The 25,655-nt window shown below is 48.7% G+C and overlaps 6 protein-coding genes across 6 annotated transcripts; 4 read left to right on the forward strand and 2 right to left on the reverse strand.

The window, feature by feature from the left end:
- Positions 1 to 198: 198 nt before the first annotated feature.
- On the reverse strand, positions 199 to 572 carry EDB91DRAFT_1223640 (uncharacterized protein; the record flags this gene model as incomplete). Its single annotated transcript, XM_041320940.1, has 2 exons — positions 199 to 349; positions 406 to 572. The coding sequence occupies 2 exons, from the start codon at positions 570 to 572 to the stop codon at positions 199 to 201; spliced, it is 318 nt and encodes a 105-aa protein (XP_041176781.1).
- A 430-nt stretch (positions 573 to 1,002) lies between these two features.
- On the forward strand, positions 1,003 to 3,747 carry EDB91DRAFT_1237628 (P-loop containing nucleoside triphosphate hydrolase protein; the record flags this gene model as incomplete). Its single annotated transcript, XM_041321603.1, has 6 exons — positions 1,003 to 1,665; positions 1,722 to 2,542; positions 2,594 to 2,877; positions 3,075 to 3,223; positions 3,279 to 3,434; positions 3,544 to 3,747. The coding sequence occupies 6 exons, from the start codon at positions 1,003 to 1,005 to the stop codon at positions 3,745 to 3,747; spliced, it is 2,277 nt and encodes a 758-aa protein (XP_041176782.1).
- Positions 3,748 to 4,783: 1,036 nt separating this feature from the next.
- On the forward strand, positions 4,784 to 6,613 carry EDB91DRAFT_399334 (uncharacterized protein). The gene is made up of 4 exons (XM_041327121.1): positions 4,784 to 5,571; positions 5,620 to 5,784; positions 5,834 to 6,456; positions 6,530 to 6,613. Coding segments are annotated over exons 1-4 (1,302 nt in total). The 5' UTR covers positions 4,784 to 5,058; the 3' UTR covers positions 6,531 to 6,613.
- Positions 6,614 to 6,718: 105 nt separating this feature from the next.
- Positions 6,719 to 8,100, forward strand: EDB91DRAFT_399123 (AAA domain-containing protein). Its single transcript, XM_041327120.1, has 5 exons — positions 6,719 to 6,791; positions 6,837 to 6,929; positions 6,988 to 7,138; positions 7,195 to 7,366; positions 7,428 to 8,100. Coding segments are annotated over exons 2-5 (558 nt in total). The 5' UTR covers positions 6,719 to 6,791; positions 6,837 to 6,927; the 3' UTR covers positions 7,661 to 8,100.
- A 33-nt stretch (positions 8,101 to 8,133) lies between these two features.
- Positions 8,134 to 10,901, reverse strand: EDB91DRAFT_1347471 (acyltransferase ChoActase/COT/CPT; the record flags this gene model as incomplete). The annotated part of the gene is made up of 6 exons (XM_041325925.1): positions 8,134 to 8,356; positions 8,545 to 8,896; positions 8,995 to 9,224; positions 9,402 to 9,987; positions 10,078 to 10,652; positions 10,706 to 10,901. The coding sequence occupies 6 exons, from the start codon at positions 10,899 to 10,901 to the stop codon at positions 8,154 to 8,156; spliced, it is 2,142 nt and encodes a 713-aa protein (XP_041176785.1). The 3' UTR covers positions 8,134 to 8,153.
- On the forward strand, positions 10,706 to 12,514 carry EDB91DRAFT_399337 (uncharacterized protein). The gene is made up of 4 exons (XM_041327122.1): positions 10,706 to 11,013; positions 11,232 to 11,696; positions 11,769 to 11,887; positions 11,935 to 12,514. The coding sequence occupies exons 1-4, from the start codon at positions 10,933 to 10,935 to the stop codon at positions 12,332 to 12,334; spliced, it is 1,065 nt and encodes a 354-aa protein (XP_041176786.1). The 5' UTR covers positions 10,706 to 10,932; the 3' UTR covers positions 12,335 to 12,514.
- The last annotated feature ends 13,141 nt before the right edge of the window (positions 12,515 to 25,655 follow it).

Genomic DNA, 25,655 nt, shown 5'->3' on the forward strand with positions numbered 1-25,655 from the left:
AGAATCGGACGGCGAGTAATATAGCAGGTCACAACCGAAGGAGAGGATAGAAAGACGAGTGGTGATATGTATTATGACGGATATATGTATGCGATAGAAATACACAGTAGACTTGAAGTATCTGAGTAACTCTCCCGATTCAAGAGTTTGACAGTGACTTACTGGTACCATGAGTAAACCAAGTATGAGAGCCAAGCGCTATCTCGACTTCCCATCTGTCTTGTCTAACAAGTCTTTAGCTTCGTTGATTTTACTCGCCATGTATGGCGAGCCTCCACGGTCAGGGTGATTTGCAAGCATGATATGCCGGTGGGCATCTTTTAACTTGTTGCGTAGTGTTACACCGTCTCTGCAAAAAAAACTTTTGTCAGACACTAGGTGGTAGAATATGTTGAAACTGCGAACTTGAGCCCAAGGATTGCAATAGCCTCCTTGCGATCCATCTTCGCTTTAAAACCACCTTTCACCCATTGGTCTGCTGCCCGTTTGCCAATAATCCCACTACGCACGAGATGTCGTCCAACGAGAGCAGCTGTGATAGCCCCTACACCAACAATAACTGGGGTTGCCATGAGGAGGTGAAAGAAGAGAGTTGGTGTGGCTGTGCGGAATTTGGTCAGCTGTAACGCGATTGCCGCGTTTCTTGAGAAAACCTATCACCACCTCGATTGCTTTTTCAATTTCTCGCTGTTGTTTAATGTCATATACGTGGCATTGCATGCGACCTGGTCGCCCATACAAAACTGAATAGCGCTGAATTTCTAGAAACTAATAGTAACTGGGATACTGGACACACAAAGTACCCCAGATTCAGCGTGCTTTGTTCTTACACAGCTTAGCTCTCACCCCCCCTTTCACTGGCTTGCTGTAAACGCCGATTCCCATTCATTGACAGTAGACGCTCATCCAACAATAAATAGCCGTGGCCATGAACCACGTTGCTTCCTCCTCCCTTTCGACGCATTAGCATCGTGCGTTTACTCCCTCTTGTCTCTTCCTGTCATGCCACATACGATCTTCACGCTCCAACAGAACGTCTATAATGCCGATCATGATCCCATAGTTGTCGAAGACGTTGACGAGCACAGTGTTTCTCTTCCAGCCTTGCGGCGCTTTATCAACTCAACTCAAGGCCGCGCCGTAGGAGTGGCAGCCACGTATCGCACCGACTGTACTATTTCGTGTCTGGCATTTGCAACGCTCACTCGAGCGCTCGTCGTCCACTTTTTTCCTTCGAAAAAATCGAATCCGCAGTGGAAGAAGAAGAAAGCCCAAGAAGAACAGCCTCCGGTTTCCCGAGGACGTACCCTCATACAAGACCAAATTCTGTGCGACGCTGTCATCAAACTCTATGGGTACAGGATAGACAGGATCGCACTTGGTCTCTTCCTGGACCTTTCGCTTCGCATCAATGCTGCAGTTGACATCCTGTCAGTGTCTAAAAGCAACCGGCGCTCCCTCCAGGCAATTATGAACGCCTTGGGAGGCGAGACCTTACTCCAGAAGGCCAACGTGAAAAGCCTCTTCGATCATAGAGAAGGGGATGTGGCAACGAACGATGCGGTGCTCCAGGCTTGGGCAGCATGTCGCGCTGCCACACTTCCTCACATGACGTTGGGATATGCTGCCCTATCTCGAATCGCTACAGACATAATGCCAGATCTTGTATGTAATCTTCATCACGTCATCAACATACCTTCTTCCTCTAATTCGCAATGTAGCATCTGAGTGCCCTGGCAAAGATCTCTCGGGACGCTGAAATTTTGGAGTCTTTGAAGCCGACGAAAGTCGTCAACAATGTCAAAGCAGACTTCCACTCCAAGAAGGGTAATCTCAACCTCGAGTGCACTCGCTTCCGTACTCGTATCATGAAGGGCAGCAATCAGGTGTGTAAATTCATGAGACGTTTTGCCACCGACTCTGAACGTTCGAACTTACAGGTCGTCCACATCGAAACGCTGGTCGGAGATCGGAAATCAATAATCACTGGCCGCGCATTGCACGTAGATGGAAGACAGGCTCATATCAACGTTGGCAAAGGTGGTGTACAAGCCTCGGGGAAGGTTATCTCCGTGACCACTGTCGGGAAAGAAGACCTGACATTCGCTGAATCATACAAAGAAGATGTAGTGCTAAAGGCGCTTCAAGGCACCATCACATTGACCGAACATCCATTCTTCTGTACTATCTGGGCACCGACGTTAAACGTCTCATGGCCATCTCCAACTCAGAATGCTCACAGTGCGCCGTCTGTGCACTATCCGAGCGGTTCATTGAACCCCTCGCAGTACATAGCAGTGGAGCGAATTCTTTCGCACGCGAACAAGGACCGTATGTTACTTATTCAGGGTCCTCCTGGCACTGGCAAAACAACAGTCATAGCGGCCAGTGTCGACAGTATCATCAAGACTGGCCATATGGAGAGTACGATTTGGCTTGTCGCGCAGTCGAATGTGGCTGTCAAGAATATCGCAGAAAAGCTTGACAAGGTTGGCTTCCGTGAATTTAAACTTCTTGTATCCAAAGATTTCCATCATGACTGGTATGTCGCACCTTCCTCGGCTCCCTGTCGTCCTGAGGTTTCGTATTATAGGCATGAACACCTCTACGAGCGACTGGAACATTGTTTTATACGATCCGACGAGATCGGTGGCGGAATCGTTGGTGCTTCCCGGCTTTTACTCGACGCAAGAGTCATACTTTGCACGTTGAGTATGATGTCCAATCCGCGTATCGAATTCATCACTCGTGTCGTCCCGGTACAAACCGTGATATTCGACGAGGCAAGTCAAATCGAAGTAGGAGACTACCTGCCGCTGCTTCAGCGTTTCCAGCACAGCCTCCAGAAGATGGTATTCATCGGTGATGACAAGCAACGTGAGACCCGGGTATTTGTTCCATCGACCTGTACTGACTTGGATATTAGTGGCACCATACGGCCAAGATGACGTTGGGAAGCTACAAAGTGTTTTCGAGTTCCCTCACCTCCGAAAGCGGGCGCACTTTTTGAATACCCAGTGTAAGCTCGTATCTCGACCTTATCTCTTTGTCGTCGTCTTAACCCCATAATCCAGACCGAATGCCAGTTGTCATTGGCAACTTCATCTCCCGTCATGTATACGGCAATCAATTGAAGACCTCGCACGATAACTTCAGCAAGACAGTATGTCATTTCCTGGATGTCAAAAGGGGCCAGGAGAAGAAAACGGGACACAGCTGGATAGTACGCTTCTCCCCCGCACAATCGTGATATGTCAGCCTCACGTCTTTTGCATCAGAACTCACAAGAGATAGCCGTGGTTATCCACCTCGCCCGTATATACGTGGAGCAGGGCAGGCGGTACAGGGTCCTCACCCCGTACGACGCTCAGAGGACGGCGATCGAAAAGCAACTTGAATTAGCAAGGCTCCCTTGGGAAGATAAGTGCTTCAACGTGGACTCCTTCCAAGGCAAATTATTCCTTGACATGCTACAGGATCTGGCTGACGTTCGCCGCAGGAAACGAAGAAGACCACATCATCGTGTCTTTAGTCCGTTCCGAGGGCGTAGGGTTCTTGAAGAATGTGCGCAGGACGAACGTCATGCTGACGCGGTGCAAGGAAAGCATGATCATTTGCACGAGCCGTGATTTCGTGACGAAGGGTAAAGCAGCAGCCACGCTGGTCGGACGGCTTGCTGCTACCATGGGCCCAGAGGCGTGGCTGGATGGTCGTGACGTTATCAATGGCATCTTAAAATTGAACTAACGTGGACTATTTACATTGTACTTCTTGGATGACCTTCTGACAGGGACTGGATAACTCTTGTGTATTGCACTGCATTTTGTACTATTATATGGCAATAGATGTATGTACATGCTGTACGTCACGGTCTACATAGCAAAGACTGGTTCTAGCTCTGTACATATGCATATGGGAAATTGTATTATGCGCGCTCGATGCTCACAGGACGGTCAACGCTAACCTCTACGGAGGCTACTTCGGTGCTAAGGTCTGACACTGACCACCCGTCAAGAAGTCCATCGCTACTTCGAGAGACTGAAGCCTTCCGAGGTAGTAATATGATATCCACAATCGTGACGGCAAGAGGGGCCGCCCGTCACATTGTATACGGCGCACCGACGCTTAGAAGGTGTGGGCAGAGCCGATGGTTGGACACTGCTGCCAGCCTGGCAGCTATTGACGAGTACTGGGATTGAGAATACCGTATAGTCGAGGGAGAGCTCGACATGATTATATGCGTTGGCGTTGAGCTCAGCTGCCGGTATGTTCTGCTTATCGTATGATCATGCCAGTCGGATAGGAGCTTGATATTTAATGCGCACATGACAGGCGGAGCGCATGTAGTCAAATAGACGCGTCAACATCAGGAAATCGATCTGCTATAACAATGAATGCCAGATACACGCTACACAAAGGAACAACTGTCTTTCTTCGACTAGTCTATGTTAGGGAGACAACGGATACGGTCCAGTCTGATCGATGGCAAGCCAAACAGCGCGCATAACAGAGTAAATTGGACGCGGCGAGTCGAGGCCGACAATCTGTGAAAAACTGTTAGATCCTCCCACTGGAGTTCTGGAGCTAGACAAAGAGCTGGAGATAGTAAGGAGGTTCTATAAGAGTGTGGGTGACGACATTGGACAAGCAAAGGCGGCGCGAGGAGATTGTGATTCCGGTAGAAAATGATACTCTCGGAAGGCCGCTCAAAGGGACTGAGAACAAGGAACCACGAGGACTACTTGGAAATTCCGGCCTTCAGCAAGCGCCCGCAGTCATGAGGCTTCTTCCGCCTCGTTGCAGAATTCCAACCGAGTCGCACTTTATTCGTTACACATTGCCACTCACCAACATCACCCTCCAAAGCCATCATGCCCACAGCAACAAGACTGCTCTATCAAAATCTTGTGCAAAGTCGACAGCGGAGCGTTGACGACTCATATTATTTCTGAATCAAACTTGATCGAGGAGCAAGATCAGTTACGCGCTCTGCTAGAAAGGAACGAGGGACGTGCCCTTGGCCTTGCTGGCGCATATTCATCCAGTGGAAAGCTCGCGATGCTTGCCATCGCCGACACGTCCACGATTATCATTATCGAATTCGTGTTGAAGAAGACCAGTCTCACCAAGGGCAACAAACGCGATGGAAAGCCTGCCGCACCCGCCAGTGCGGTGGACAACACCGCCGCTCGGCTTTTTTTGTCCGATAATCTCCTCCGCCGCACCGCCGGGTTTTTGTATGCATTCGATATCGCTCCCATTGCCCTTGCGCTCTCCCAGGCGCTCGGCCTTCGAATTGCAAATGCAATTGATATGCAGTGCGCAGGACCAAAGACACGCGCTCCGCTCGCTACTGTTAAACAGGCCGTCGGTGATCTTCACCACGTATATGATGATAACATAAACACCGCATTTCGCAATGATACCATCAGCGCATCTCAACCTGCTTGGAAGTTAACTACTCTACTTGCACTTCGTGCATGGATCGCACACTATGTCTCGCAGCTCTCCTCGATGGAAGACCGCTTGGCGCAAGTGCCCCCAGTGGACACCTTTCGACTTTCTGATGAGGTAAGTCACCGCTTTCTGCGCAAATAACGGCACTGATCATAATCACAGGCACTAGAGTTCCTCTCTAAGAGCTCGAAGGATTCATACCAGCTCGAGCAGAAGAAGCCGACGGAGGTCACGCGCAAGTTCACCACTTCCGTCGATCACCAGAACCACCAAATCCGCGCCCAACCAGACCGATACCAGTACAAACTTCGAAAGGGTCAACAACAGGTATGTCATTCGCGCGCGCCGTGCCTTACCTCACACCTGATCTCATTAGCGTGCCTTAATTGATATCGGCGAGGGTCGCGGGCGGGGCTTCACTGTCAACGGTCAGGTTGCCAAGTCTCAGGGTCGCGCCGCCCAACTCGCTACCACCACCAATCTCAGCCTCGCCGACAAGATCATCGGCACGATCAAAATCATTGGCCGTGATGACCCTACCCAGGCTGAGACCCAGCGTGCTCAGAAGGTTCTTGAGATCCTCCAAGGTCTCATCAACCTCGAGCACGAGAACCCATGGGTCCAGCTTATTTTCTATTCCTCTCCAAAGGATGACTTCCAATGGCCCCCTAGCTGGACGGAGGAAATGAAGGATGCAGTTCCTGTCAAATTCCGGGCTGACCGTGTCAGTCGTCCACTTAATTCATCCCAGACCAAAGCTGTGAAGCAGATGCTCCAGCAGTTGGATGATAAACGAGTTACTATCATCCAGGGACCCCCTGGAACTGGTAAGACCACTGTTATTGCCTCTTTTGTTCAGACTGCCATTGCCGGTGGACTCTCTGGCATCTGGCTTGTTGCTCAGTCCAATGTTGCTGTCAAGAACATTGCCGAGAAACTAGCTGACTTTGGCTTGACTAAATGGAAGCTTCTTGTCTCAAAGGAGTTTTTTGAATATTGGTGAGTCCTTTCACTCTTGCATGCAAATTTAGGCACACTAACATACTCTAGGCATGAGCACCTCTATACTAAGATTCGGGCGAATATCATTATCTCCGAGGACTTTGCCATACCAGGTTTGCTTCAAAAGCACCTCTACAACTGTCCGGTTATCCTCTGTACCCTTTCCATGCTCTCATCTTACATGTTTCGAAAGAATGGAGGTTTTATTGCTGTACCCCTGAGGATGCTTGTCATTGATGAAGCATCTCAAATTGAGATTGGTGACTACATTCCTCTCTTTACCTCCCACACCACCATTAGAAAGGTTTGTTTTATTGGTGATGACAAACAATGTAAGTCTTTCCCCTGCATGTCATTGCACATTCTGACATTTTCAGTGCCACCCTATGGTCAGGAGGATATCCAGGACCTCAAGAGCATCTTTGAGGTCAAGCATCTCAAGGATCACGCAATATTCCTCAATACCCAATGTAAGTTTTCCTCTAATTACCTCCCTTTTCCTGATTTTATTGTGTTTATTGTAGACAGGATGCCCCCTCAAATTGGGGGGTTCATCTCTGCTGCTATATATGATAGCCTACTGGAGTCAAACCCACAACACCCCATCACAAATGAGAGGATGGCTTGTCATTTTATCAACATTCCCAGCCAGGAACAGCCCCATGGAACTAGCTGGAAGGTGAGTCATGTCCTTTCAGTCATTTGCAGTTGATCAATCTCATCACTCATGCACAGAACCTTGGAGAGTGCCAAACCATCATCCGCATTGCTACCATGTTGCAAGCGAAGAAGAAGCACTTCCGGATCATCACACCTTATGATGCTCAGCGGAGCACAATTGAAGATGGGTTGAAAGCCCATGAGCTCGATTGGGAGAATAAGTGTTTCAATGTTGACTCGTTTCAAGGTTTGTCTAGTGACACAAATTGTGACCCTCACACTTACTGTTCATGGTTCATCCACTGCAGGTAACGAAGAGGATTACATCGTGATCTCACTCGTGCGGTCTACGGCGCTCGGATTCCTCGCTGATTTGCGCCGGACTAATGTCATGCTTACTCGGTGCAAAAAAGGCATGATCATCTGTACGAGCCAGAAGTTCATGGAACGGGCAGGCTGCGAATCACTCGTTGGGAGCCTTCTGAAATACTATGATAACCACTGGGTGGAGAGGGATGAGTTGGAGAGGATTGATGTGTAGATGGGCTTCCGAAGGCAAAGTTGCCATTCGAAAGGTTACTAACGGAGGTGGCGAATCTGAACTGGGTGGTTTCGCAGTGATGCAGTTGGTTGTACGATACCTCGTGCGGTCGGTTGTACGATACCTTGTACAATATCCATGTGTTAAAGGATAGTTTTTCTTGGATCGAAACCTCGTTTCAATCGAGTCAGAGTGGTGAATTGCGCGGTATGCGATACGTAGGTATAGTATAGTTTTGCGAGAATGAGGGTAGAGACAGTGAAGTTTGGCTCGCGATTGCTGACCACGACTTGGGCAGGTATTGTGCGGAGACAAGTCACGACATAGACATCCAATTCGTGTAGAATTCGTGGAATATTCGACAAGCTTCTGATGAACCGGCATCTTATCCGATCGCAAGTAGTTATCTGTGGTCAGAATCAATCAATAACCATCAGTGACAAGCCCTCGCGTTCATAAGCCAAGGCACGGACCTCGATCCACGCTATCAGGATCATAATCGGGCCTGCACCCGCGTTTCTACCCCACCCACTGACTCATTCTTTCCACCTTTCAGCTCGAGCTCTCCAGCCTCGCATATCGCCCGCATATCCAGGAGTGCATCCGCGATATACTGCTTGAATTTGTTCGTGGAGGTGAGCGGGGATGAAAATTTGGACTCGACGCAGAATTTGATGCGATTCGGTGCTATGAGGTCTGTGAGGGGTGAGTGTGAGCTGGTGTCAAGGGAAAGCGTGAACGCAAAAATTCAGAAATGAGTCGACGTCGGTCGATCTGGTCAACCGGCGGTAACGTCGATATTAACAACGAACGCAGACGATAAAAACCCTGCTAAGGTTCGACGACCCCGCAAAGCAACCCCGAAAGAGACAACTCATGCTCACAATTAATCCCATAACCATCCTCCCAGGGTGATCCAAAGCCCGTTCCTCGGAAGTTGTACCCAGCGCTCAAGCCACTGGTACTAAGTTTCCACTCCTGAGAGCGAGAGAAAAGCGGGTCGGTGAAGAGAGGGTGCGTCTGTTTTTGCGGGGGTATTGCCGAAGTGAAGGTGGTGCTTGAGCTCGAGGGAGAATCCGAGGAGGAAGCGAATGTGGATGCATCCACAGGGAGCTCTTCTAGCATCAGTTTCAGTCCTAGTAAGTGCCTATCGATTCCACGTCCGGTTGCAGCTTCCCTCGTGCGCCTCGCGTGCACCTGGATGGCACGCTGGAGGAGGGGAAGAAGTGCGCGGGGCTGATTAGTGGGTCAAACGTAGTAGACCACATAGAGAGGGAGATAAGGAAGAAATCCATAAGTCCCTTTGCCACTATGAGCGTATAGAATTCACTCACCTCCACCTCACGTTGGCCTCCCTCTGCCACACAACCAGCTCCACGTCCCCATTCCTTGGCAGCCTGCACAAAATCTGACCCTTCCACACTCACACTCCTCACGCACTCTGTACGGCCAGCATTGAACATGCGCGTGAGCGCGGTCTCGTAGGTCGCTGTGAGGATCCCGCGTGAGCGGTACCAGGCGAGTTGAAGTGCAAGTTGGGTGTAGGCGTCAGGTGGGAGGCGGGCTGATAGCGAAATGATTAGTGACCTTTGCGACGGAGGAAGGAGGGGACACAGGAGGGGGAAAATCTTGAGCTTCGCCGATATAAGATTCAGACGTTCACTACAACACAAGACCCGCAAAAAAAAACCCCAAAAAGGGGGCAAAACACCAGAAAAATGACATGGAGTCGAAAACTCACCATTGCTAATCCAATCAGCGCCATATTCCCCGAACTCCAAAACGCCTGCCTCAGAGTTATCAATTAAGACCTGAGCCCGTCCTTCCGCTTCTCTAATTTGGGATTCAATCTGCTTGTCAGTCACCCAATCCAAACGGGTCCATCCCTTTTCACCATCGTCTCTCAAACGAGTTTCTTCTAAAGTAAGAGGGAGTGGCACAGGCTTTGAGAATGTTGAGGAGTCGATGCCAGCAGCGACACTGTATTCAAAGACGATGCTGGGCACTAACGCATCGACAGGAGTGTGTTCGCCCATTGCACCAGCACGCGTATTGCGTTCCAGTGATAGGGTCAGGCACTTGTCGAACCATCTGTTCCGAGCTTGGGGAGGGGAGCGGGTGTTGTGGAGATGTGCGTGGAATTCTGCGTCGGAGTCTAATGCTGGGACGCTTGCTCGAGAGGATTGGGAAGAACTTGGCGAGGTAGGGGTTGGGTAATCCCATGGCATGGCGGTGTAGTGGTCGAGAGAGAGAGCCATGATAGACTCATTAATTGCGCGGAGGGTGGAGGCATTTGTGGGTGAAAGGGAGAGTAAGTGTTGATAGTTCTGTTGGAGATGTGTTAATTAGTAACCGGACCAGCAACAAAGAAGACGAAGAATGCAACTGCGCAGAAAGAAAATATAGAGCATACTGACCTCTGTCCAACGGTTTCTGTCATCCGACGTCAAGACACCGACCGGCACAGCGTTTTCCCCGACCTCTATTCTCTTGATGACGTCCAGTGCTACCGCACGTATACGGTTTTCAATGGTCTGTACAGGTAACGGTGTCCGATCATCCTCACAGACTCTTACGGTATACACAAAATCATACAACATGAGCATGACGTCCTGGGCATGCTCAGATGCCGGATTCCTGGTTGCAAGGGCATCCGCTCCAGCTCTTGGCAGGCGACAGGTATTGAACATCTTCTCCGTATTAGTGAGGAGCCAGACACCGGTGCGGGTGGTATCAGGGTCTGGATGCTGGTTGAGCATGCGGGCGCGCCAGTCGAGGATGCGATGCAGTATACACGCGGCCCGGCGCACCTGCCAGGGCTCTATACCTGATGCAGTATCACCGCACAAAATGGATTCGGGTACGGAGGAATCATTGATGAATGTAAGCCACCAGTTGGAATTAATGAGGAGTGGGGTACGCCATGAGAGGTAGGCATAGTTCGTCCAAATATTATCGTCTAGCCAGTTGTGTGGCGAGCGAGTATCCAATTCTGCGGGCAGGGTGGGTTGGATTAACTTGCGCTGGATTAATGGAAGGACATACCATGGAGTTTGCGCTGGCAAATGCGACCGATGCCTTTCTCGAAGTCATCTGCCCATTGAACGCGTTTCGCGTAGCTGACGTCAAAGAGAGAGCGACCACGTGCCTCGTCTTCACGCAGAAAAGGCTGAATGGACTGCAAGTAGCGGTCCAGTGTCTTCCGGAGGTCTGGCACGGGTAACCTCGGCAATTTTGCCATCGTGCTCAACCCAGCACACCTCGATGGGACGATGAACAGGGATAGCTTCGGGCGGTATCGGAGTGGTATACGGCCGCCTAACGATGTCCTTGAGATCATGCCAGTCGCGGCGGTGAGCAAAGTCAATATTCTCGCACACGTGACTCAATTATAGAATGATTTGACACGCGCATTGATTCAATGATTGCTTCTTAATAATGGCTGAACCCGCCGCACCTGCAAACATCGTTAAATGGATCAATGAACAACATCCTCGTCCAGTTATTGATCCAGTAAACTCTCAATCAATGGTTTGCATTTACCTTTCCATTAATATTTATTCACCCGCAGGTTTGGCTTCGTGACTGTTGTTCATGGATCGCGGACTCCTACTCCCTTTCTCCAACCTCTACAGCAGACTTTCCTCAGTTTAAATCACATGTAACTTCTCAGTTTTTTCAGTCTAGCCTCGCAGACTCTACCCTGCCAAATACTGGTCTCCCGCAAGACATCCATGCCATCAAAAGAGGTCGCGTTTCAGGTCCTCCATGTCTCGTAGAAATTCGTGCCATCAGCGACATTGCCCACAGTGCATTTAGCTTGATGAACGTGAGGCAGAATCGCGTGGATCGAGCGGACTTAGCCGGCCTTGTGAGAGAGGGTCAAGAGGATGCAGAAGAGGATGAGGGCCCAGTCCCAAAATATCCGAGAGGCATGTTGCGTCTCGAGCTCAGCGATGGTTTCACAACTGTCGAGGCTGTGGAATATCGTTCTATACCACAGCTTGAACTTGGTGTCACTCCGTTGGGGTACAAGGTACGTGTTGGTTGATCCCTTTGTGTCATTTTGATAGAGTCCGGCGGTTAGATCCTTCTGAAAGACGTGCAGATTCGCAAAGGCATTCTCTTCCTCGAACCTAAGACAATCGAGCTGAAAGGGCACCAAACAGAGGATCATGAAGCAATGCAAGATGAAATATTCCTGCGCAGCCTGAGACGGAGGCTTGGGTGAGTTACCTTCATCTGCATAATTATTTAATTAATATCCCTCTTAGGAAACCAGACCCAGTCCCCAATGCACAACTAGCTGGAGAGGCTGAGGCTCCACCACAGGCGCCCCCGCCCCCCAGAGCTCCATCTCCTGTTGCTGCTAATAAACGGCCTGTCGGTAATTCAGCCGAAGGTTCCACATCAGCCAATGTCGTATCTACAGCAGTTCGATCAAAGCCTATATCTACCGCTGCGCCGAAACCAAGCTCAGCACAGGCAGCCTCACAGTCGAGGCCCATCCCCGCTTCCACCTCGTTCACCCTTGTCTCGTCCTCTAAGCCAACATTTTCACTCAAGCCTCCTCCTGCCGCAGATCGTTCTGCGCCGACCACCTCGCCGTACTTTTCTACGTCTTCTACATTGTCGTCCCTCAAACCCTTCGACATCAACGTCGGGCAGGTCTGATCCACAGCACAACCCGTCCGGCCCCCTGGCACGGGCTCGGATCCTCTCTCCCGCGCCAGGGGTGACCTGGGATGACGAGGACTTCGAAGCTTTCGTAACCGAGTCCGGATCTGCGCCTATTTCACCTCCAAAGGCCATCTCCAAACTGGCCTCAAAGCGAAGCGTTCCATCCGCAAGACCTGCCGCGTCACCACCGCGTCCCCCATCCCCACCATCAGATTATGATTTAGATTTGATGGACGTGGATGACGAGGTCCTTGCACAGGTGGAGAAAATGGAGGCGGAAGCCTTGGCGGTTGCGTATAAGCCGTCAGGTGCGAAAGCCTCGAGTTCTGATATGCGGGACATGATTCAGATGAATGCTTCGCGGGCGACAGGTCCACGCCATCAAGGAATTCAAGGAATCACAGGTGCTCTGCGGACGACGTCTGGTGCATCTCGACCACCCACTGTCCCGACCATTAGGTCTCGAGCCGGTCCCGCAGCCCAACGCCAGCCCAAAAACTCTATTCCTCAGCGTAGGGTTCCGGTCCCTACATCCACTCTACGGCAACATGTTCCATCCACCTCGCATGAAGATTTCATTGACGTCGAATCGGACGATGATATGTATTTGGATGATTCGGACGGTGGGAAGGAGAACGTTCCGTTTTCAGCGCGGACGCGGGCGGTGGTTGATGAGGAAGTGATTGAGATTTCGGATTGAGATATTTCTAATGAATGGGGCAAATTCTTAGTCGGGTGTATGTGCTCGCTCTTGGTCATTTACATCACCGTGTGCGCAGCGTCACTTTATTTCAAATGTCTGGAGAGCTATAGCTCTGGCCCAATATAAGATATGCTGGTCGATAACGTAGAGCTATACATATATTTCCTAATCTCAATCTTGTATTTACGATCAGGTGAGCTGAGGTGCTGATGTTATCCATCCCTTCAATTATTATACCTACAGTCTTATCACTGACCACATCATCATCAAGTATCGTTCTTCGTACATCGGAATTTCCACTAGCTCCGTCTCTACCTTAACACTGCCTTTCTTGAACACCTCTCCATCCCACAAAGACGACCAAGTCTGAGGAGAATGAGAGAACACGTGATGCTCAGAGCCCGACATATTGCCAGTTACAGCTTACGACGCTCGTTTCGAGAGTTCCGACATGAGCACCGCAAATAACGGAGCCTGGCTATACAGATAAAAGACCCGCGAGAGCCTTGGCGAGATACAATTGTTTCTCCTCGTTGAAGACGTGGAAGAACCCAGTAGCGCTTATTGCGCTAATGCGGCCATGAAGGGGGTTCAGGGATTCCAGTGAGGACAAATCAATAGCTGGCGCTGAAGAGACGTTGTCCGATGGCTCAGCTATGGAAAGAAATTATGGATCGAAGACATCTCCGGGAAGGAGGCATCCAGGGTAAGAAGCTGGTGATGTTCTGTAAAGTTCGTGGCTATCGCTTCTTGGACCGCTACCAAGTGGCACCCTGACTAGGACCCCGAAACCCAAACTCAACAACGCGCCCAACTTTCGAACCTAACGTTCATTTGGTCACACCCAAATTGGGTCGAACTTAAGTGCGTATCTCTACAGTAATCCTTAGTTTATAGTCAGTCCAGGCTCAGCTGTCGCCAATTGTTGGGGGAATGTGTCCGATCCAAAGGTTAAACATACACAGTTCATGTACCTACGTCGCCGAAGTAGTGTGTCAGCCATCGACTCGAGATATTTGCCGTTCAGTGAGGCCAGTTGTGACTGGTCTCTATATTACAGGCTGGAATATTGACTGTGCTATTTTATGATATTCTACCTCCCACCGAGGACATCTCCGAGATCTTGCGTCTCTCGTTCAGTCTCCCTTGAACGTCACGACTCACTCGAAAACAGATACGCGTTTGATTAGGTGGGAATGAAGAGGATCACAACAGCTATATTGAACATAATTGCAAACGAGAGGCTGGTAAACTTTGATGTAATTCAGATGCACCGCCGACTCGTCAGTCCTAGGCACACGATTAACAACTCAAGCGCACTAATTGAATGACATGGACGTCTACTAACTATGAACTAACTACGAACGCAGCATATACGTCATCTGCTTATCCACAGTCCAGAATCAGGGAACTCGCTTGGTATGGATGGACTGAATGGAGATGTGATCTCACCGCCCTATGACGCATAAGATCGCCGCGATGCATCATGGGAAGGTGCTACTAATTGACTGGGGTCAAAGCTGCTACGTGTACTCATTGGTGCCAGAGTAGCGTGCGGGATACGTAATATAATACCAAGTCAATCATTTACATGGTGTCGCTGACATTTACCAGGGGTCTGAGCAGGGTGAAGAAAGTTTGGTCATGAACAAGGGACATGGTGCGGATCGGAGCCAGACTAGAGAAACCGGCGTATAATCTAAATGGCCCCACCGGGATGGAGTGGTCAGTGACACAACAGTGATTAGGGATAATGCGGAAATGCGGAAATGAGATGATAGCATTGCTGCATAGGGTCATCTAGACGAATATAATGTTGAATGTACATAGGATGGCACGAGCCGGTGTGAGATCACCTGTAAACACACGAAAGGGAAAAGAGACAATTATCATTGGATGACCTTCAGAGTTTCAGCAGATGTAAACTCATGCCTGATGCGAGGCGGGACGACGACGACCAAAGAAAAACCCACAGCAGCTCACTCCTTCATAGACAATATCACCCGCTCCGCCAGTTGAGCCTTGTTGTGTTGGTCGTCCTTGAGACCCTTGTGCACCCACTGTAGGTTGTCCGTGTGTCGTTGAACTGTCAGCATTGTTGCCGTTTAGGCGTTGCATAGCTGCTGCCGCTTCTTCGTCAGTCTCGGGAGTGATGCCATATCTCTGCAAATTTATTCGAATAGTAATAAACAGGCGAATATTAATGGTGACGAGCGACTCACGTCATCCTCGCGACAAGGAGCAACAACCGAGTCGACAGGCTGCTTCGAGATTCTCATGGGAGATCTAAAATTCCAATGCCTGGGCTGAAGTGGTATGGCTTGGGGTACATCTGCAGATGGAGTGTTGAAACTCAGCGAACCGAATAGATTGCGCCAATGAGTGGGGGATGATGGGCTCTTGGCAGGCGGAGCTGCTCGATGAGGTGTGCAGTTCCTATCAGTGTTCCAGAAGTCGTTGCCCTGTATCAGGGTCAACCTTGCATGAGCTCAGGAACGAAAAGTTACACTGACATATTTCCCCAACCCTCTGTTGTTCGCCCGCTGTCTAGAGACCAGAAGGGGGTCAAAGTTCTAATGAGATGAATGAGCATTTGAAGGATTAGTTAATAATTGATTGGCACACATCTCTCGGTCGGGTTTCACGTCCCTGTTAAAAAGTGAGATGCTGTGTGAAAGAGAAGCGGAGGTAACCTGCCTTGAGCTTCGTGTCGGGTTTTGTATTGCCATCATCACTCTGAATGACAAGCAAGCCCACTTAGAAATACACTGACAACAAATAAGTATGCTCACATTATCATGATCCTGCTGTTTGAGCGCTGCCTCCAGACTCCATACATAGATGTTTCCGTCTGATCCAGCACTGATGATGTATTTTCCATCAGGGGATATAGCAAGAGCGCGGGGTTCGCCATCGTGCAAGAGTGGGTCTCCAACCGGCTGATTGGTCTTTAGGTCCCAGATGCGAACTGAGCAGTCTCATGAGGCGCTAAAAAGATGGCATTCATCCGGGGTCAGACTGATGGATACGACACCGTTGGTATGACCTCGAAAAACAACAAGCTCCTGTCCATCAATCAACCGCCATTTTCGGATGGTGTGATCGAGTGACGAGGAGAAGATGTGTGCGCCGTCCTTGGACCAACACAATGACATCACCATGTCTTCATGTCCCTTGATCTTGATGAGCAGCTCGCCATCCTTTGAACACACGCGGATCGTCTTGTCCTCGCCGCCGCTCGCGAATTTGTCACCTTGTGGAGAGTATTTGACAGCATACACCCGACCGTGACTGGTCTCTATCGGTGGTGCTATTTCTCGGCCAGTATCTGGGTTCCAGCGTCGTATGGTGCCGTCTTCCGATCCACTTACTGTCTCCAGGGCATTGGGAGACCAATCGAGGCACCTCACTGCAGCATCATGCCCCTCCCACGGGTTGCAGATCATGCTTCCCTCCTTGATGTTCCACAACCGTAGCCTGCCGTCTGCACTTCCACATACGACCATTGTTTCATCCGGAGATATTGCCATCGAGCCTACCCTTCCTCCGTCACCACCCCAAGGCTTCCCTACAGGCTCTTCGTCTCTCGTCCACTGCCGAATGGAACCGTCTTCCGAAGTGCTCATGATATTGCAATTGGCGCCCAAGCAAGCAAGACTCCATATGCACTTGGAGTGACCCTGGATAATGCCCTCCGGAATCAAGCTCCCTGGTGGACGTTATTGTGTTGGTTTCTTCCACGACGTGGTCCGAGTGTTGTGATTGACAAAGTAGGACCGACCGAGTGGTGATATATACCATTCGCATCCGGAAACAACAAGATGTCCAGGAGAATCTATACTCAAGCATGAGTTCCTCGCTTCTAGTACTACATGCTTCTTTCACCTAGTCGTACCCCTGGTAAAGGTCGGTTCCATGAAATCATCGTGAGTGAGTCGTCTTGATAGAACGTTGTACCACCCAGCATATTAACCTGGTGCCATTCAGGAGGAAGCGCTTCATTCCCGCCTGCTTGTGTAAGTCAGTAAGCATGACAATGAGGTTGCTCACCTTCCCAAAGTGCATCCTGGCGGTCCTGTGCACCATATGGTGGCGGATTCTTCTCGCTCCTCCGAATAGGTTTAACAAACGCCGGTGATTCTGACAGCGCTTTTCGTCCCACATCTGTCCGCCTTGCTGACGCGCTTGACTCTGCCTCTTTGCGGGGCATGACCCCGATTGAAAAAGGTTGCCGTGAGGGAACGTTCGATAACGGGCCAAATCAATAGTCGAAGGTGGGGAGAGATGGGGGAGGAGATGGAGAGACCTGCTATTCCACAGGGTTGATTTTGCATGCTGTAAATACTTACTTAAGTAGTTTGCGATGCCCAATTGTATTTCCATCATGGTCCGCGTTCCGGAGCGCCTATTTCTTCACAGTCAGTCGCACTCGGTCACTATGTTCTACCGCAGCATATCATAGACAAGACAATGGTTAGTGGGCGCTGAAACCCAGTGAACCGAATATATTGCGACAATGAGTGGGAAATGATGTGCTCATGGCAGGCGGAGCTGCACGATGAGGTGTGCAGTTCCTATCAGTGTTCCAGAAGTCGTTGCCCTGTATCAGGGTCAACCTTGCAAGAGCTCAGGAACGAAAAGTTATACTGACATATTTTGCCACCTCTCTGTTGTTCGCCCGCTGTCTAGAGACCAGAAGGGGGTCAAATTTTCAACGAGAAGAATGAGCATTTGAAGAATTAGTTGGTGCACATCTCTCAGTCAGGTTGCACGTCCCCTGACAAAAAGTGAGATGCTGTGTGAAAGAGAAGCGGAATTAACTTGCCTTGAGCGTTTTGCATTGCCATCATCACTCTGAATGATAAGCAAGCCCACTTAGAAATACACTGACAACAAATAAGTATACTCACATTATCATGATCCTGCTGTTTGAGCGCTGCCTCCAAGCTCCATACATAGATTTGTCTGTTTAATCCAGCACTGATGATGTATTTTCCATCAGGGGATATGGCAAGAGCGCGGAGTTGGTCGTCATGCAAGAGTGGGTCTCCAACTGGCTGATTGGTTGTTAGGTCCCAGATGCGAAATGTGATAGGTGCCGGGTCCTGAACGCCCCGGAAGGAACCGGCACCATTACAAGTGAATCGTCTTGATAGAGCGTTGTACCATCCAGCATCTTAAACTGCTGCCATTCAGGAGGGAGTGCTTCATTCCTGCCTGCTTTTGTTGAATAAGTCAGCAAGCATGACAATTCAGTTGCTCACCTTCCCAAAGTGCATCCTGGCGGTCCTGTGCACCATATGGTGGCAGATTCTTCTCGCTCCTCCGAATGGGTTTAACAAACGCCGGTGAGTCTGACAGCGCTTTTCATCTCACATCTCTCCGCCTTGTTGACGCGCTTGACTCTGCCTCTTTGCGGGGCATGATCCCGATTGAAAAAGGTTGCCGTGAGGGAACGTTCGATAACGGGCCAAATCAATAGTCGAAGGTGGGGAGAGATGGGGGAGGAGATGGAGAGACCTGCTATTTCACAGGGTTGATTTTGAATGCTGTAGATACTTAAGTAGTTTGCGATGCTTAATCATATTTCTATCACGGTCTGCGTTCCAGAGCGCCTATTTCTTCACAGCAAGTTGCACTTGGTTAGTATGTTCTACCCGGGTGGCCTATCGTAGACACGACTCGTCTGATGCACGGGCCCAGTCCATATCGCAAGGCAAGGTACCAAATGAACAGTCGGGTAAATCCCAACTGTCCGTTTCGTACCTTACCTTGACTCCTAGATGATGTTGTGAATGGGAAGAGTGCGGCTGCCGGAAGTGAGAGGTCTGCTGGTCGAGAATATCATCTTCGCATTGTTCATGTGAGACTCGAACTGACCTCAAACTTACCCGCACATCTTTAAGTTTTCATGAACACCAGACAGAAACGTGTACTGTAGAGATATGCACCTAAGTTCGTCACACCCATACAGAGCGCCCAACGGCGGAAACGCCCCGGGCATTCTCGTTCTAATCACCTCCCTTCAACTCTATATTAGCTATATTCATCTATCATAATGTCTGAAGAACCCCCGAAAACTCTCAAAACCTAGACCCAAACACCACGCTGCCACCTTCACACCGTCCAGGAGATCAATCCTAGAACTCATCAATGACCCGGCCAGCTTTTCATCAATAATAGACAAACGAACAGCAAGAGCCGAACTTGAATCAAGACTATTCATCACACGAGCAGCCGAAGCAACTCTGGACACCTTAACAACGGTGCTACTCGACTTCTCAGTCCAAGCTCCATCTCTTACTCCAATGCACATCAACGTAATAAGGGCCATTGCGATTCTACTCTTCAAAACCGACCACGAACAGAAAGCACGAACCATCTCTAACGCCGCCTGTACACAACTCGAAGACCTGATCAATAAGCTAAACGAGTTAATGGACATTAGTACCAATGGAGCAAATGGCAATCAGACTCTAAACGAAACGATAAAGAAAGCAGAATCAACAGTAAATGAAATAACCAACAACATGAAAACGATCAAAGAGTCAGTAGATCAGCTCGCTCCATCTATCAAATCGATCCAAGACAACTTCACTGACACCGGTAACATTGACTCCCGACTAGAGAGGCTGCAACAAGAAGTAACGACCCTAATCAAGGAAATGACCCAGAAATCCAGCTACAGGACAGCCTTATTATCTGGACCAGATAACAACACTTACAACCAAACCAACTGTCTTGCAGCAAGAGACATGATCAAGGCCCATCAAATCCTCATTAATGTTGCCCCCAATGGCCCAGTAGCTCCAACCAAAGTCTCACATGCACAACTAGTCAAGAAGATCAAAGCAGCCCTTTCAACCATCATTTCCACTGACATGCCAGAACTGAATATTTGCTCAGTCAATCAATACCACAATGGCGGAACAATCTTGGAAATGATGAATGCGGAAGCCGCAGAATACCTTAAGAGAAGCGATATTAAGGAAAGATTCATTAAAAACTTAGACCCGAAAGCTGTAGTCAAAGACAGAGGATATCCAGTGGTCATCCAGTTCGTTCCACTGACATTCGATCCTGACAGTGAAAGTCAAATCAATGACCTTGAGAAGGAAAACAACTGGGGGCAAGGAACCATCACATCGGCGAGATGGATCAAACCACCTAACAAACGCACCAACCACCAACAGGTCGCCCACCTACTGATGGTACTCAAGAACCCAAATGATGTGAACGAGGGGATACACAATGGAATCATGCTAAACCAAAACCACCTACAAATGAAGAAGAACAGAAGAGAACCAATTTGATGTGCCAAATGCCAGCACTACGGCCACATACAGTGGCTCAAAAAACTGTCCACATGTTTTCACATTTTTCACTATCTATGATATTGTGTGAGAATGTACAAACACATCAAGGGCATGCTGGTACCATATTGGAGTACTACTTCAGGGCTTCCAATTGAGCCATATGGTGTGGGAATCGGCCAAGATATGGTGGAGATATGAGGCTTACAAAATGATGACTCACGCGGACAGTTTTTTGACTCAAATATTTTACAGTGATAATCAGGTATTCTAGTATATTGTGTGACCTCCCTTGGCTTTAATTACTGCCTCTATCCTTCTAGGCATACTCTCAATCAATTTCTGGCAATATTCTGCTGTAATCCTTGCTCATTCCACTGCTACTCTCTCCCATAGCTCCTATACTACTTTAGGGGGGGTTTCATAGGCTTGAAGCTTCTTCTTGAGTGTTCCCCAGAGATGTTCAATGACATTGACATCAGGGGACTGTGCTGGTCAGTCAAGAACATTGATATTATGTTCTTTAAACCATTGTCTGGCTCTTCTAGATATGTGCTGGGGATCATTATCCTATTGGGAAATGATGTCTTTTTCATCAATCCCTAATTCAGCTATGCTAGACAGCAAGTGGTCATTTAGAATGTCCACATACTGCTCAGAATCCATCCTCCCCTCAACTTCAGCAAGTATATCCACACCATTCCATCCCATACAGCCCCGTACCATTAGAGAACCTCCTCCAAATTTGACAGTCTCACTAACCTCTCTGTCTGTTAGAAAATCCCTCTTTTTTTTCCACACATATACCTTCCCATCTGACCCAATCCTATTGATTTTGGTCTTATCTGACCATATAACATGCTTCCAGTCCTCTACAGTCCAGTTTTGATGGGCCAAGCCAAAGGTAGTCTTCTCTGTCTATGTTTGATAGAGAGAAGAGGCATTTCTTCTTGTTACTGCCTTGAGAACATTCCTCACAGTTTGTGAAGAGACAGTGGTGGTGATGGTGGAATTGATATAATGGGTGGCTTGGACGGCATCATTAGCCTTTCCTGTAGTGATATGTTGGATGATAGCCTTCTTATTAGCAGAGGTGGACGTCCTCCACAAGAGTTTTCCTTGTCCAGATGGCTTTCTTTGATACACTTGGCCACAGTAGACTTGCATACTTCAGTTCTAGAGAAAATTTGATAAGCAGAGAGGCCAGCATAGGACAAAGAGAGGATATTATCCCTTTGGGCAGAGGAGATGGCTTTCATAGTGATTATGACTATGACACATGAGACATTCTGGTTTATATAGTTAGATATAATTTTAAGAGTATGCCTAGAAGGATAGAGGCAGTAATTAAAGCCAAGAGAGGTCACACAATATACTAGAATACCTGATTATCACTGTAAAATATTTGAGTCAAAAAACTGTCCATATGAGTCATCATTTTGTAAGCCTCATATATCCACCATATCTCAGCTGATTCCCACGCCATAGGGCTCAATTGGAAGCCCTGAAGTAGTACTCCAATATGGTACCAGCATGTACTTGATGTGTTTGTACATTCTCATAAAATATCATAGATAGTGAAAAATGTGAAAACATGCGGACAGTTTTTTGAGCCACTGTAGCCCGAGAATGCACCTCACACCATGACACCTGTGCCAACTGCTCCAAAGAGCATAGAACCAGTGAATGCAACAACAGGAACAGACGATGCTGCATCACATGCGAAACGGAAGGACACGCTAGCTGGGAACGAAGCTGCCCCGAATTCGAACGAAGATGCACAGACCTCAACAAAAGATACCTGGAGAACACCATGCCCTACTTCCTGACAAACAAATCCTGGATCCAAGTTACCATCCCATCAAAAGCAACCCCCCCAATCCACCCATACTCAGGAACACATAATGCATCCAAGAACTCAGGATACTCTGGACAGGCATATGAATCCGAGAGGAGGAAGACCAATGAGAGGCACCTCACATCTACCCCACAATGCTGGATTCTCCTCGTGATGCTCACCACCTATCTCCCTCATTCGCTCCCCATTGCCAGACCCTCCCTCAACACCCTCAATCAATGTCTAATACACCCGACGAACAAGCTGTAAGACTATGTATATGGCAAGAAAACTTAAATAAATCAGAAACAGCACAACATTGTATATTAAGCAGCCCATTTACAGCGAAGGCCTTCAATATAGTCGCCCTACAGGAACCATGTATCGATGCGCTAGGCAAAACAAGAGCCACTCCAGACTGGAACATTGTCTACCTAACCCACAGACTCACCCTTGGAAACCGATCGCGCACAATCACCCTAGTCCACAAATGAATAAACACCAACAACCGGAGGCAAATTCCATTCCCATCACCAGACATTGTAATCATTCAAATGCAAGGCACATTCAGAAAGCTAACCCTAATCAACATATATGACGACAGCACAAAACAGGAGACACTACCCACACTCGCTACATTCTTAGACAGGGAGAGCTGCACTATCCGTTCATCACCTTCGGACCACCTAGTCCTCCTAGGCGACTTCAACACGCATCACCACCTATGGGAAGAAACTAGAAACACCCACCTTTGCTCCCCACTGGAGGCCCAGGAAGCAGCTCAATGCATAATCAAATTAATGGCTGACTACAATCTACAAATGGCGCTACTGAGAGACAAACCTACCCTCCAATTGACCAGTAGCAGAAACTGGACAAGGCCAGACAATGTATTCTGTACCACCCATACACTAGACTCTTTCACTCTCTGTGACACAGCACCCAGGTGCTGCCCCCCCTGTACCAACCATGTACCCATATACAGTACCCTAGACCTCCCTATACCTTGTGCTTCTATGACATCCACGTTCAACTACCGTGACATTGACTGGGAAGAATTCTGCAGTGCCCTCAACAGAAACTTAGCTGATTATCTGGACCCAACGACCATCACCTTGGAGGAACAATTCCAAATTGCTGCTGCCAACCTTGCTACTGCACTATGCTGAATGGTCGAGCAGAAAGTCCCAAAGACCAAACAAAGCCCCTATGTGAAGCAATGGTGGACAAAAGAACTGACGATGATGATGAAACATAAAAACAAGCTAAGTGATCTATCCTACAAATTGAGAGGACTCCCTGAGCACCCTGTCCATGAAGAACACTGCCACTTTCATAACCATGTAACTGAAGCAATCTGAAAAACGAAACACGAGCACTGGATAGACTTCCTAGAAGAACTGGATCAACAATCAGTATACATGGCAAATCGATACATAACGACACCTTACGGTGATGGAGGGAGATCTAGCGTACCAGTCCTCAAAGTCAAGAACAAGGAAGGCAACCTGGTAGAGGCCATCACCAATGACGAGAAAAGCAAAGCACTCGCCAATGCCTTCTTCCCCCCGCCCCCAGCCAACAGCTCTGTCCCAATTGACTTTGATTACCCTGACCCAATAGCTGCCTTCTCAACAATCACGGAAGCCCAAATCGAGAAAGCAATAGCTAACACTAGCTCCTACAAAGCGCCGGGACCAGATAGAATCTGCAACATTGTCTTCAAATGAGCGTCATTCATACTGACACCCTACCTCAGGCACCTATTCAACGCTGTCTTCAATCTCAACACCTACTTCAACCCTTGGCGCAAATTCACAATGGTAGTCCTCAAGAAGCCTGGGAAAGCAGACTATACAACACCCAAAGCATATTGTCCCATTGCTCTCATCAATACAACATGCAAGCTACTAACGGCAACAATAGCTGAACAGGTCACAGATCTCATGGAACACCACAATCTACTACCCAACACTCACTTTGGAGGACGACCTGGGCGCACGACAACAGATTCCCTACACCTTCTAGAAGTAACAGTTAAAAATGCATGGCGAAACTGAAAAGTAGGTCAATACTCTTTCTGGACATTGAAGGAGTGTTTCCCAATGTGGTTATCAACTGACTAGCCCACAACATGAAGAAAAGACGCCTTCCACCAGAGATAGTTCAGTTCACAGTCAGAATGCTCTCAGGACACAAAACACAACTAAGGTTCAATGACTCAATATCGGACTGGATACACATGCACAATGGAATAGGACAAGAAGACCCATTATCTATGATCACTTATCTTGTCTACAATGCTGACCTCATTGATATAGCCAACCCTCGCAATAAGGAAACAGCACTGGCTTTTGTAGACGATACGGCATACATAGCGACAGGCCCATCCTTTGAAGACACCCACAACACACTCAAAGACATGATGGAGAGACCAAACGGGGCGCTTCAATGGTCAAAGGAGCACAACTCAAGGTTCAAAGTCAACAAGTTCGTGCTGATTGATTTTGCCCACAGTAAAACACGCCCCCGCCCCCCATTTGTCCTGCAAAACACCACCATACACCCCACTGAGCACCATCATTTCCTTGGCCTTCTAGTTGACCAAGAACTAACATGGAAATATCACACAGGACATGCTATAGCTAAGGGAATGGAATACGTCCTGTAACTGTGATGACTCTCCAGACCAGCAAACGGGATATCAGCAAAACTCATGCACCAACTATATCTAACTGTGGTGGTACCGAAATTCATGTACAGAGCAAACCTATGGTTCAGACCCATCTACTGTAACAGCGCAACAAAAGAACAGCGAGGGTCACTAGGAATAGCTAAACAGCTAGCCACAGTCCAGAGAACAGCCGCACCAAGCATAACCAGAGCCATGAGAACAACAGCCACGGATATCCTTGACAATCATGCTAACCTCCTACCAATCCCACTACTTCTCCAAAAGATCTGTCACTGAGCCCATTCAGTCACATAGTCTGTATTATACAGGCAGCCGAGGTTGAAAATATGCTGTTCCATACAGGCCAGCGGACGTTGGCCGATCGAATGGTTTTGCCTGTGCATAATGTTCGGCCGGCAGGCTTACTGAGACCCGATTTCAACAGCTGGGCCCATAAGTAATGATGGTCGATATTAACATGTCGGCCGGTGGCCATGAACATCATATGGCCCCATGGGTTCGGTATATTGGTGGGCAAATGGTGGTGGAGGAGTCTCTGATGCTGTCAGCTGGGCCCATGTAGAACATAGTGCCTGTGTGTATTGGTCGGCCGATTGTATGCATCCTCTGTGTATATTGGTAGGCCAATGATGGGTGTGAAGCCATCATGTGGGCCCATGGGGAGAAATTCCCGATGCTATCAGGCGGGCCCATGGAGCTTGTTGGCTGTGGCCATCAACCGGCTGACGGTCTGTATTAGATCAGGCGGGCCCATTGTAGAATAGGTT

The sequence above is a fragment of the Suillus paluster genome, assembly GCF_016628075.1.
Source record: "Suillus paluster strain FC165 chromosome Unknown EDB91scaffold_29, whole genome shotgun sequence".
Classification (NCBI taxonomy): Eukaryota; Fungi; Basidiomycota; class Agaricomycetes; order Boletales; family Suillaceae; genus Suillus; species Suillus paluster.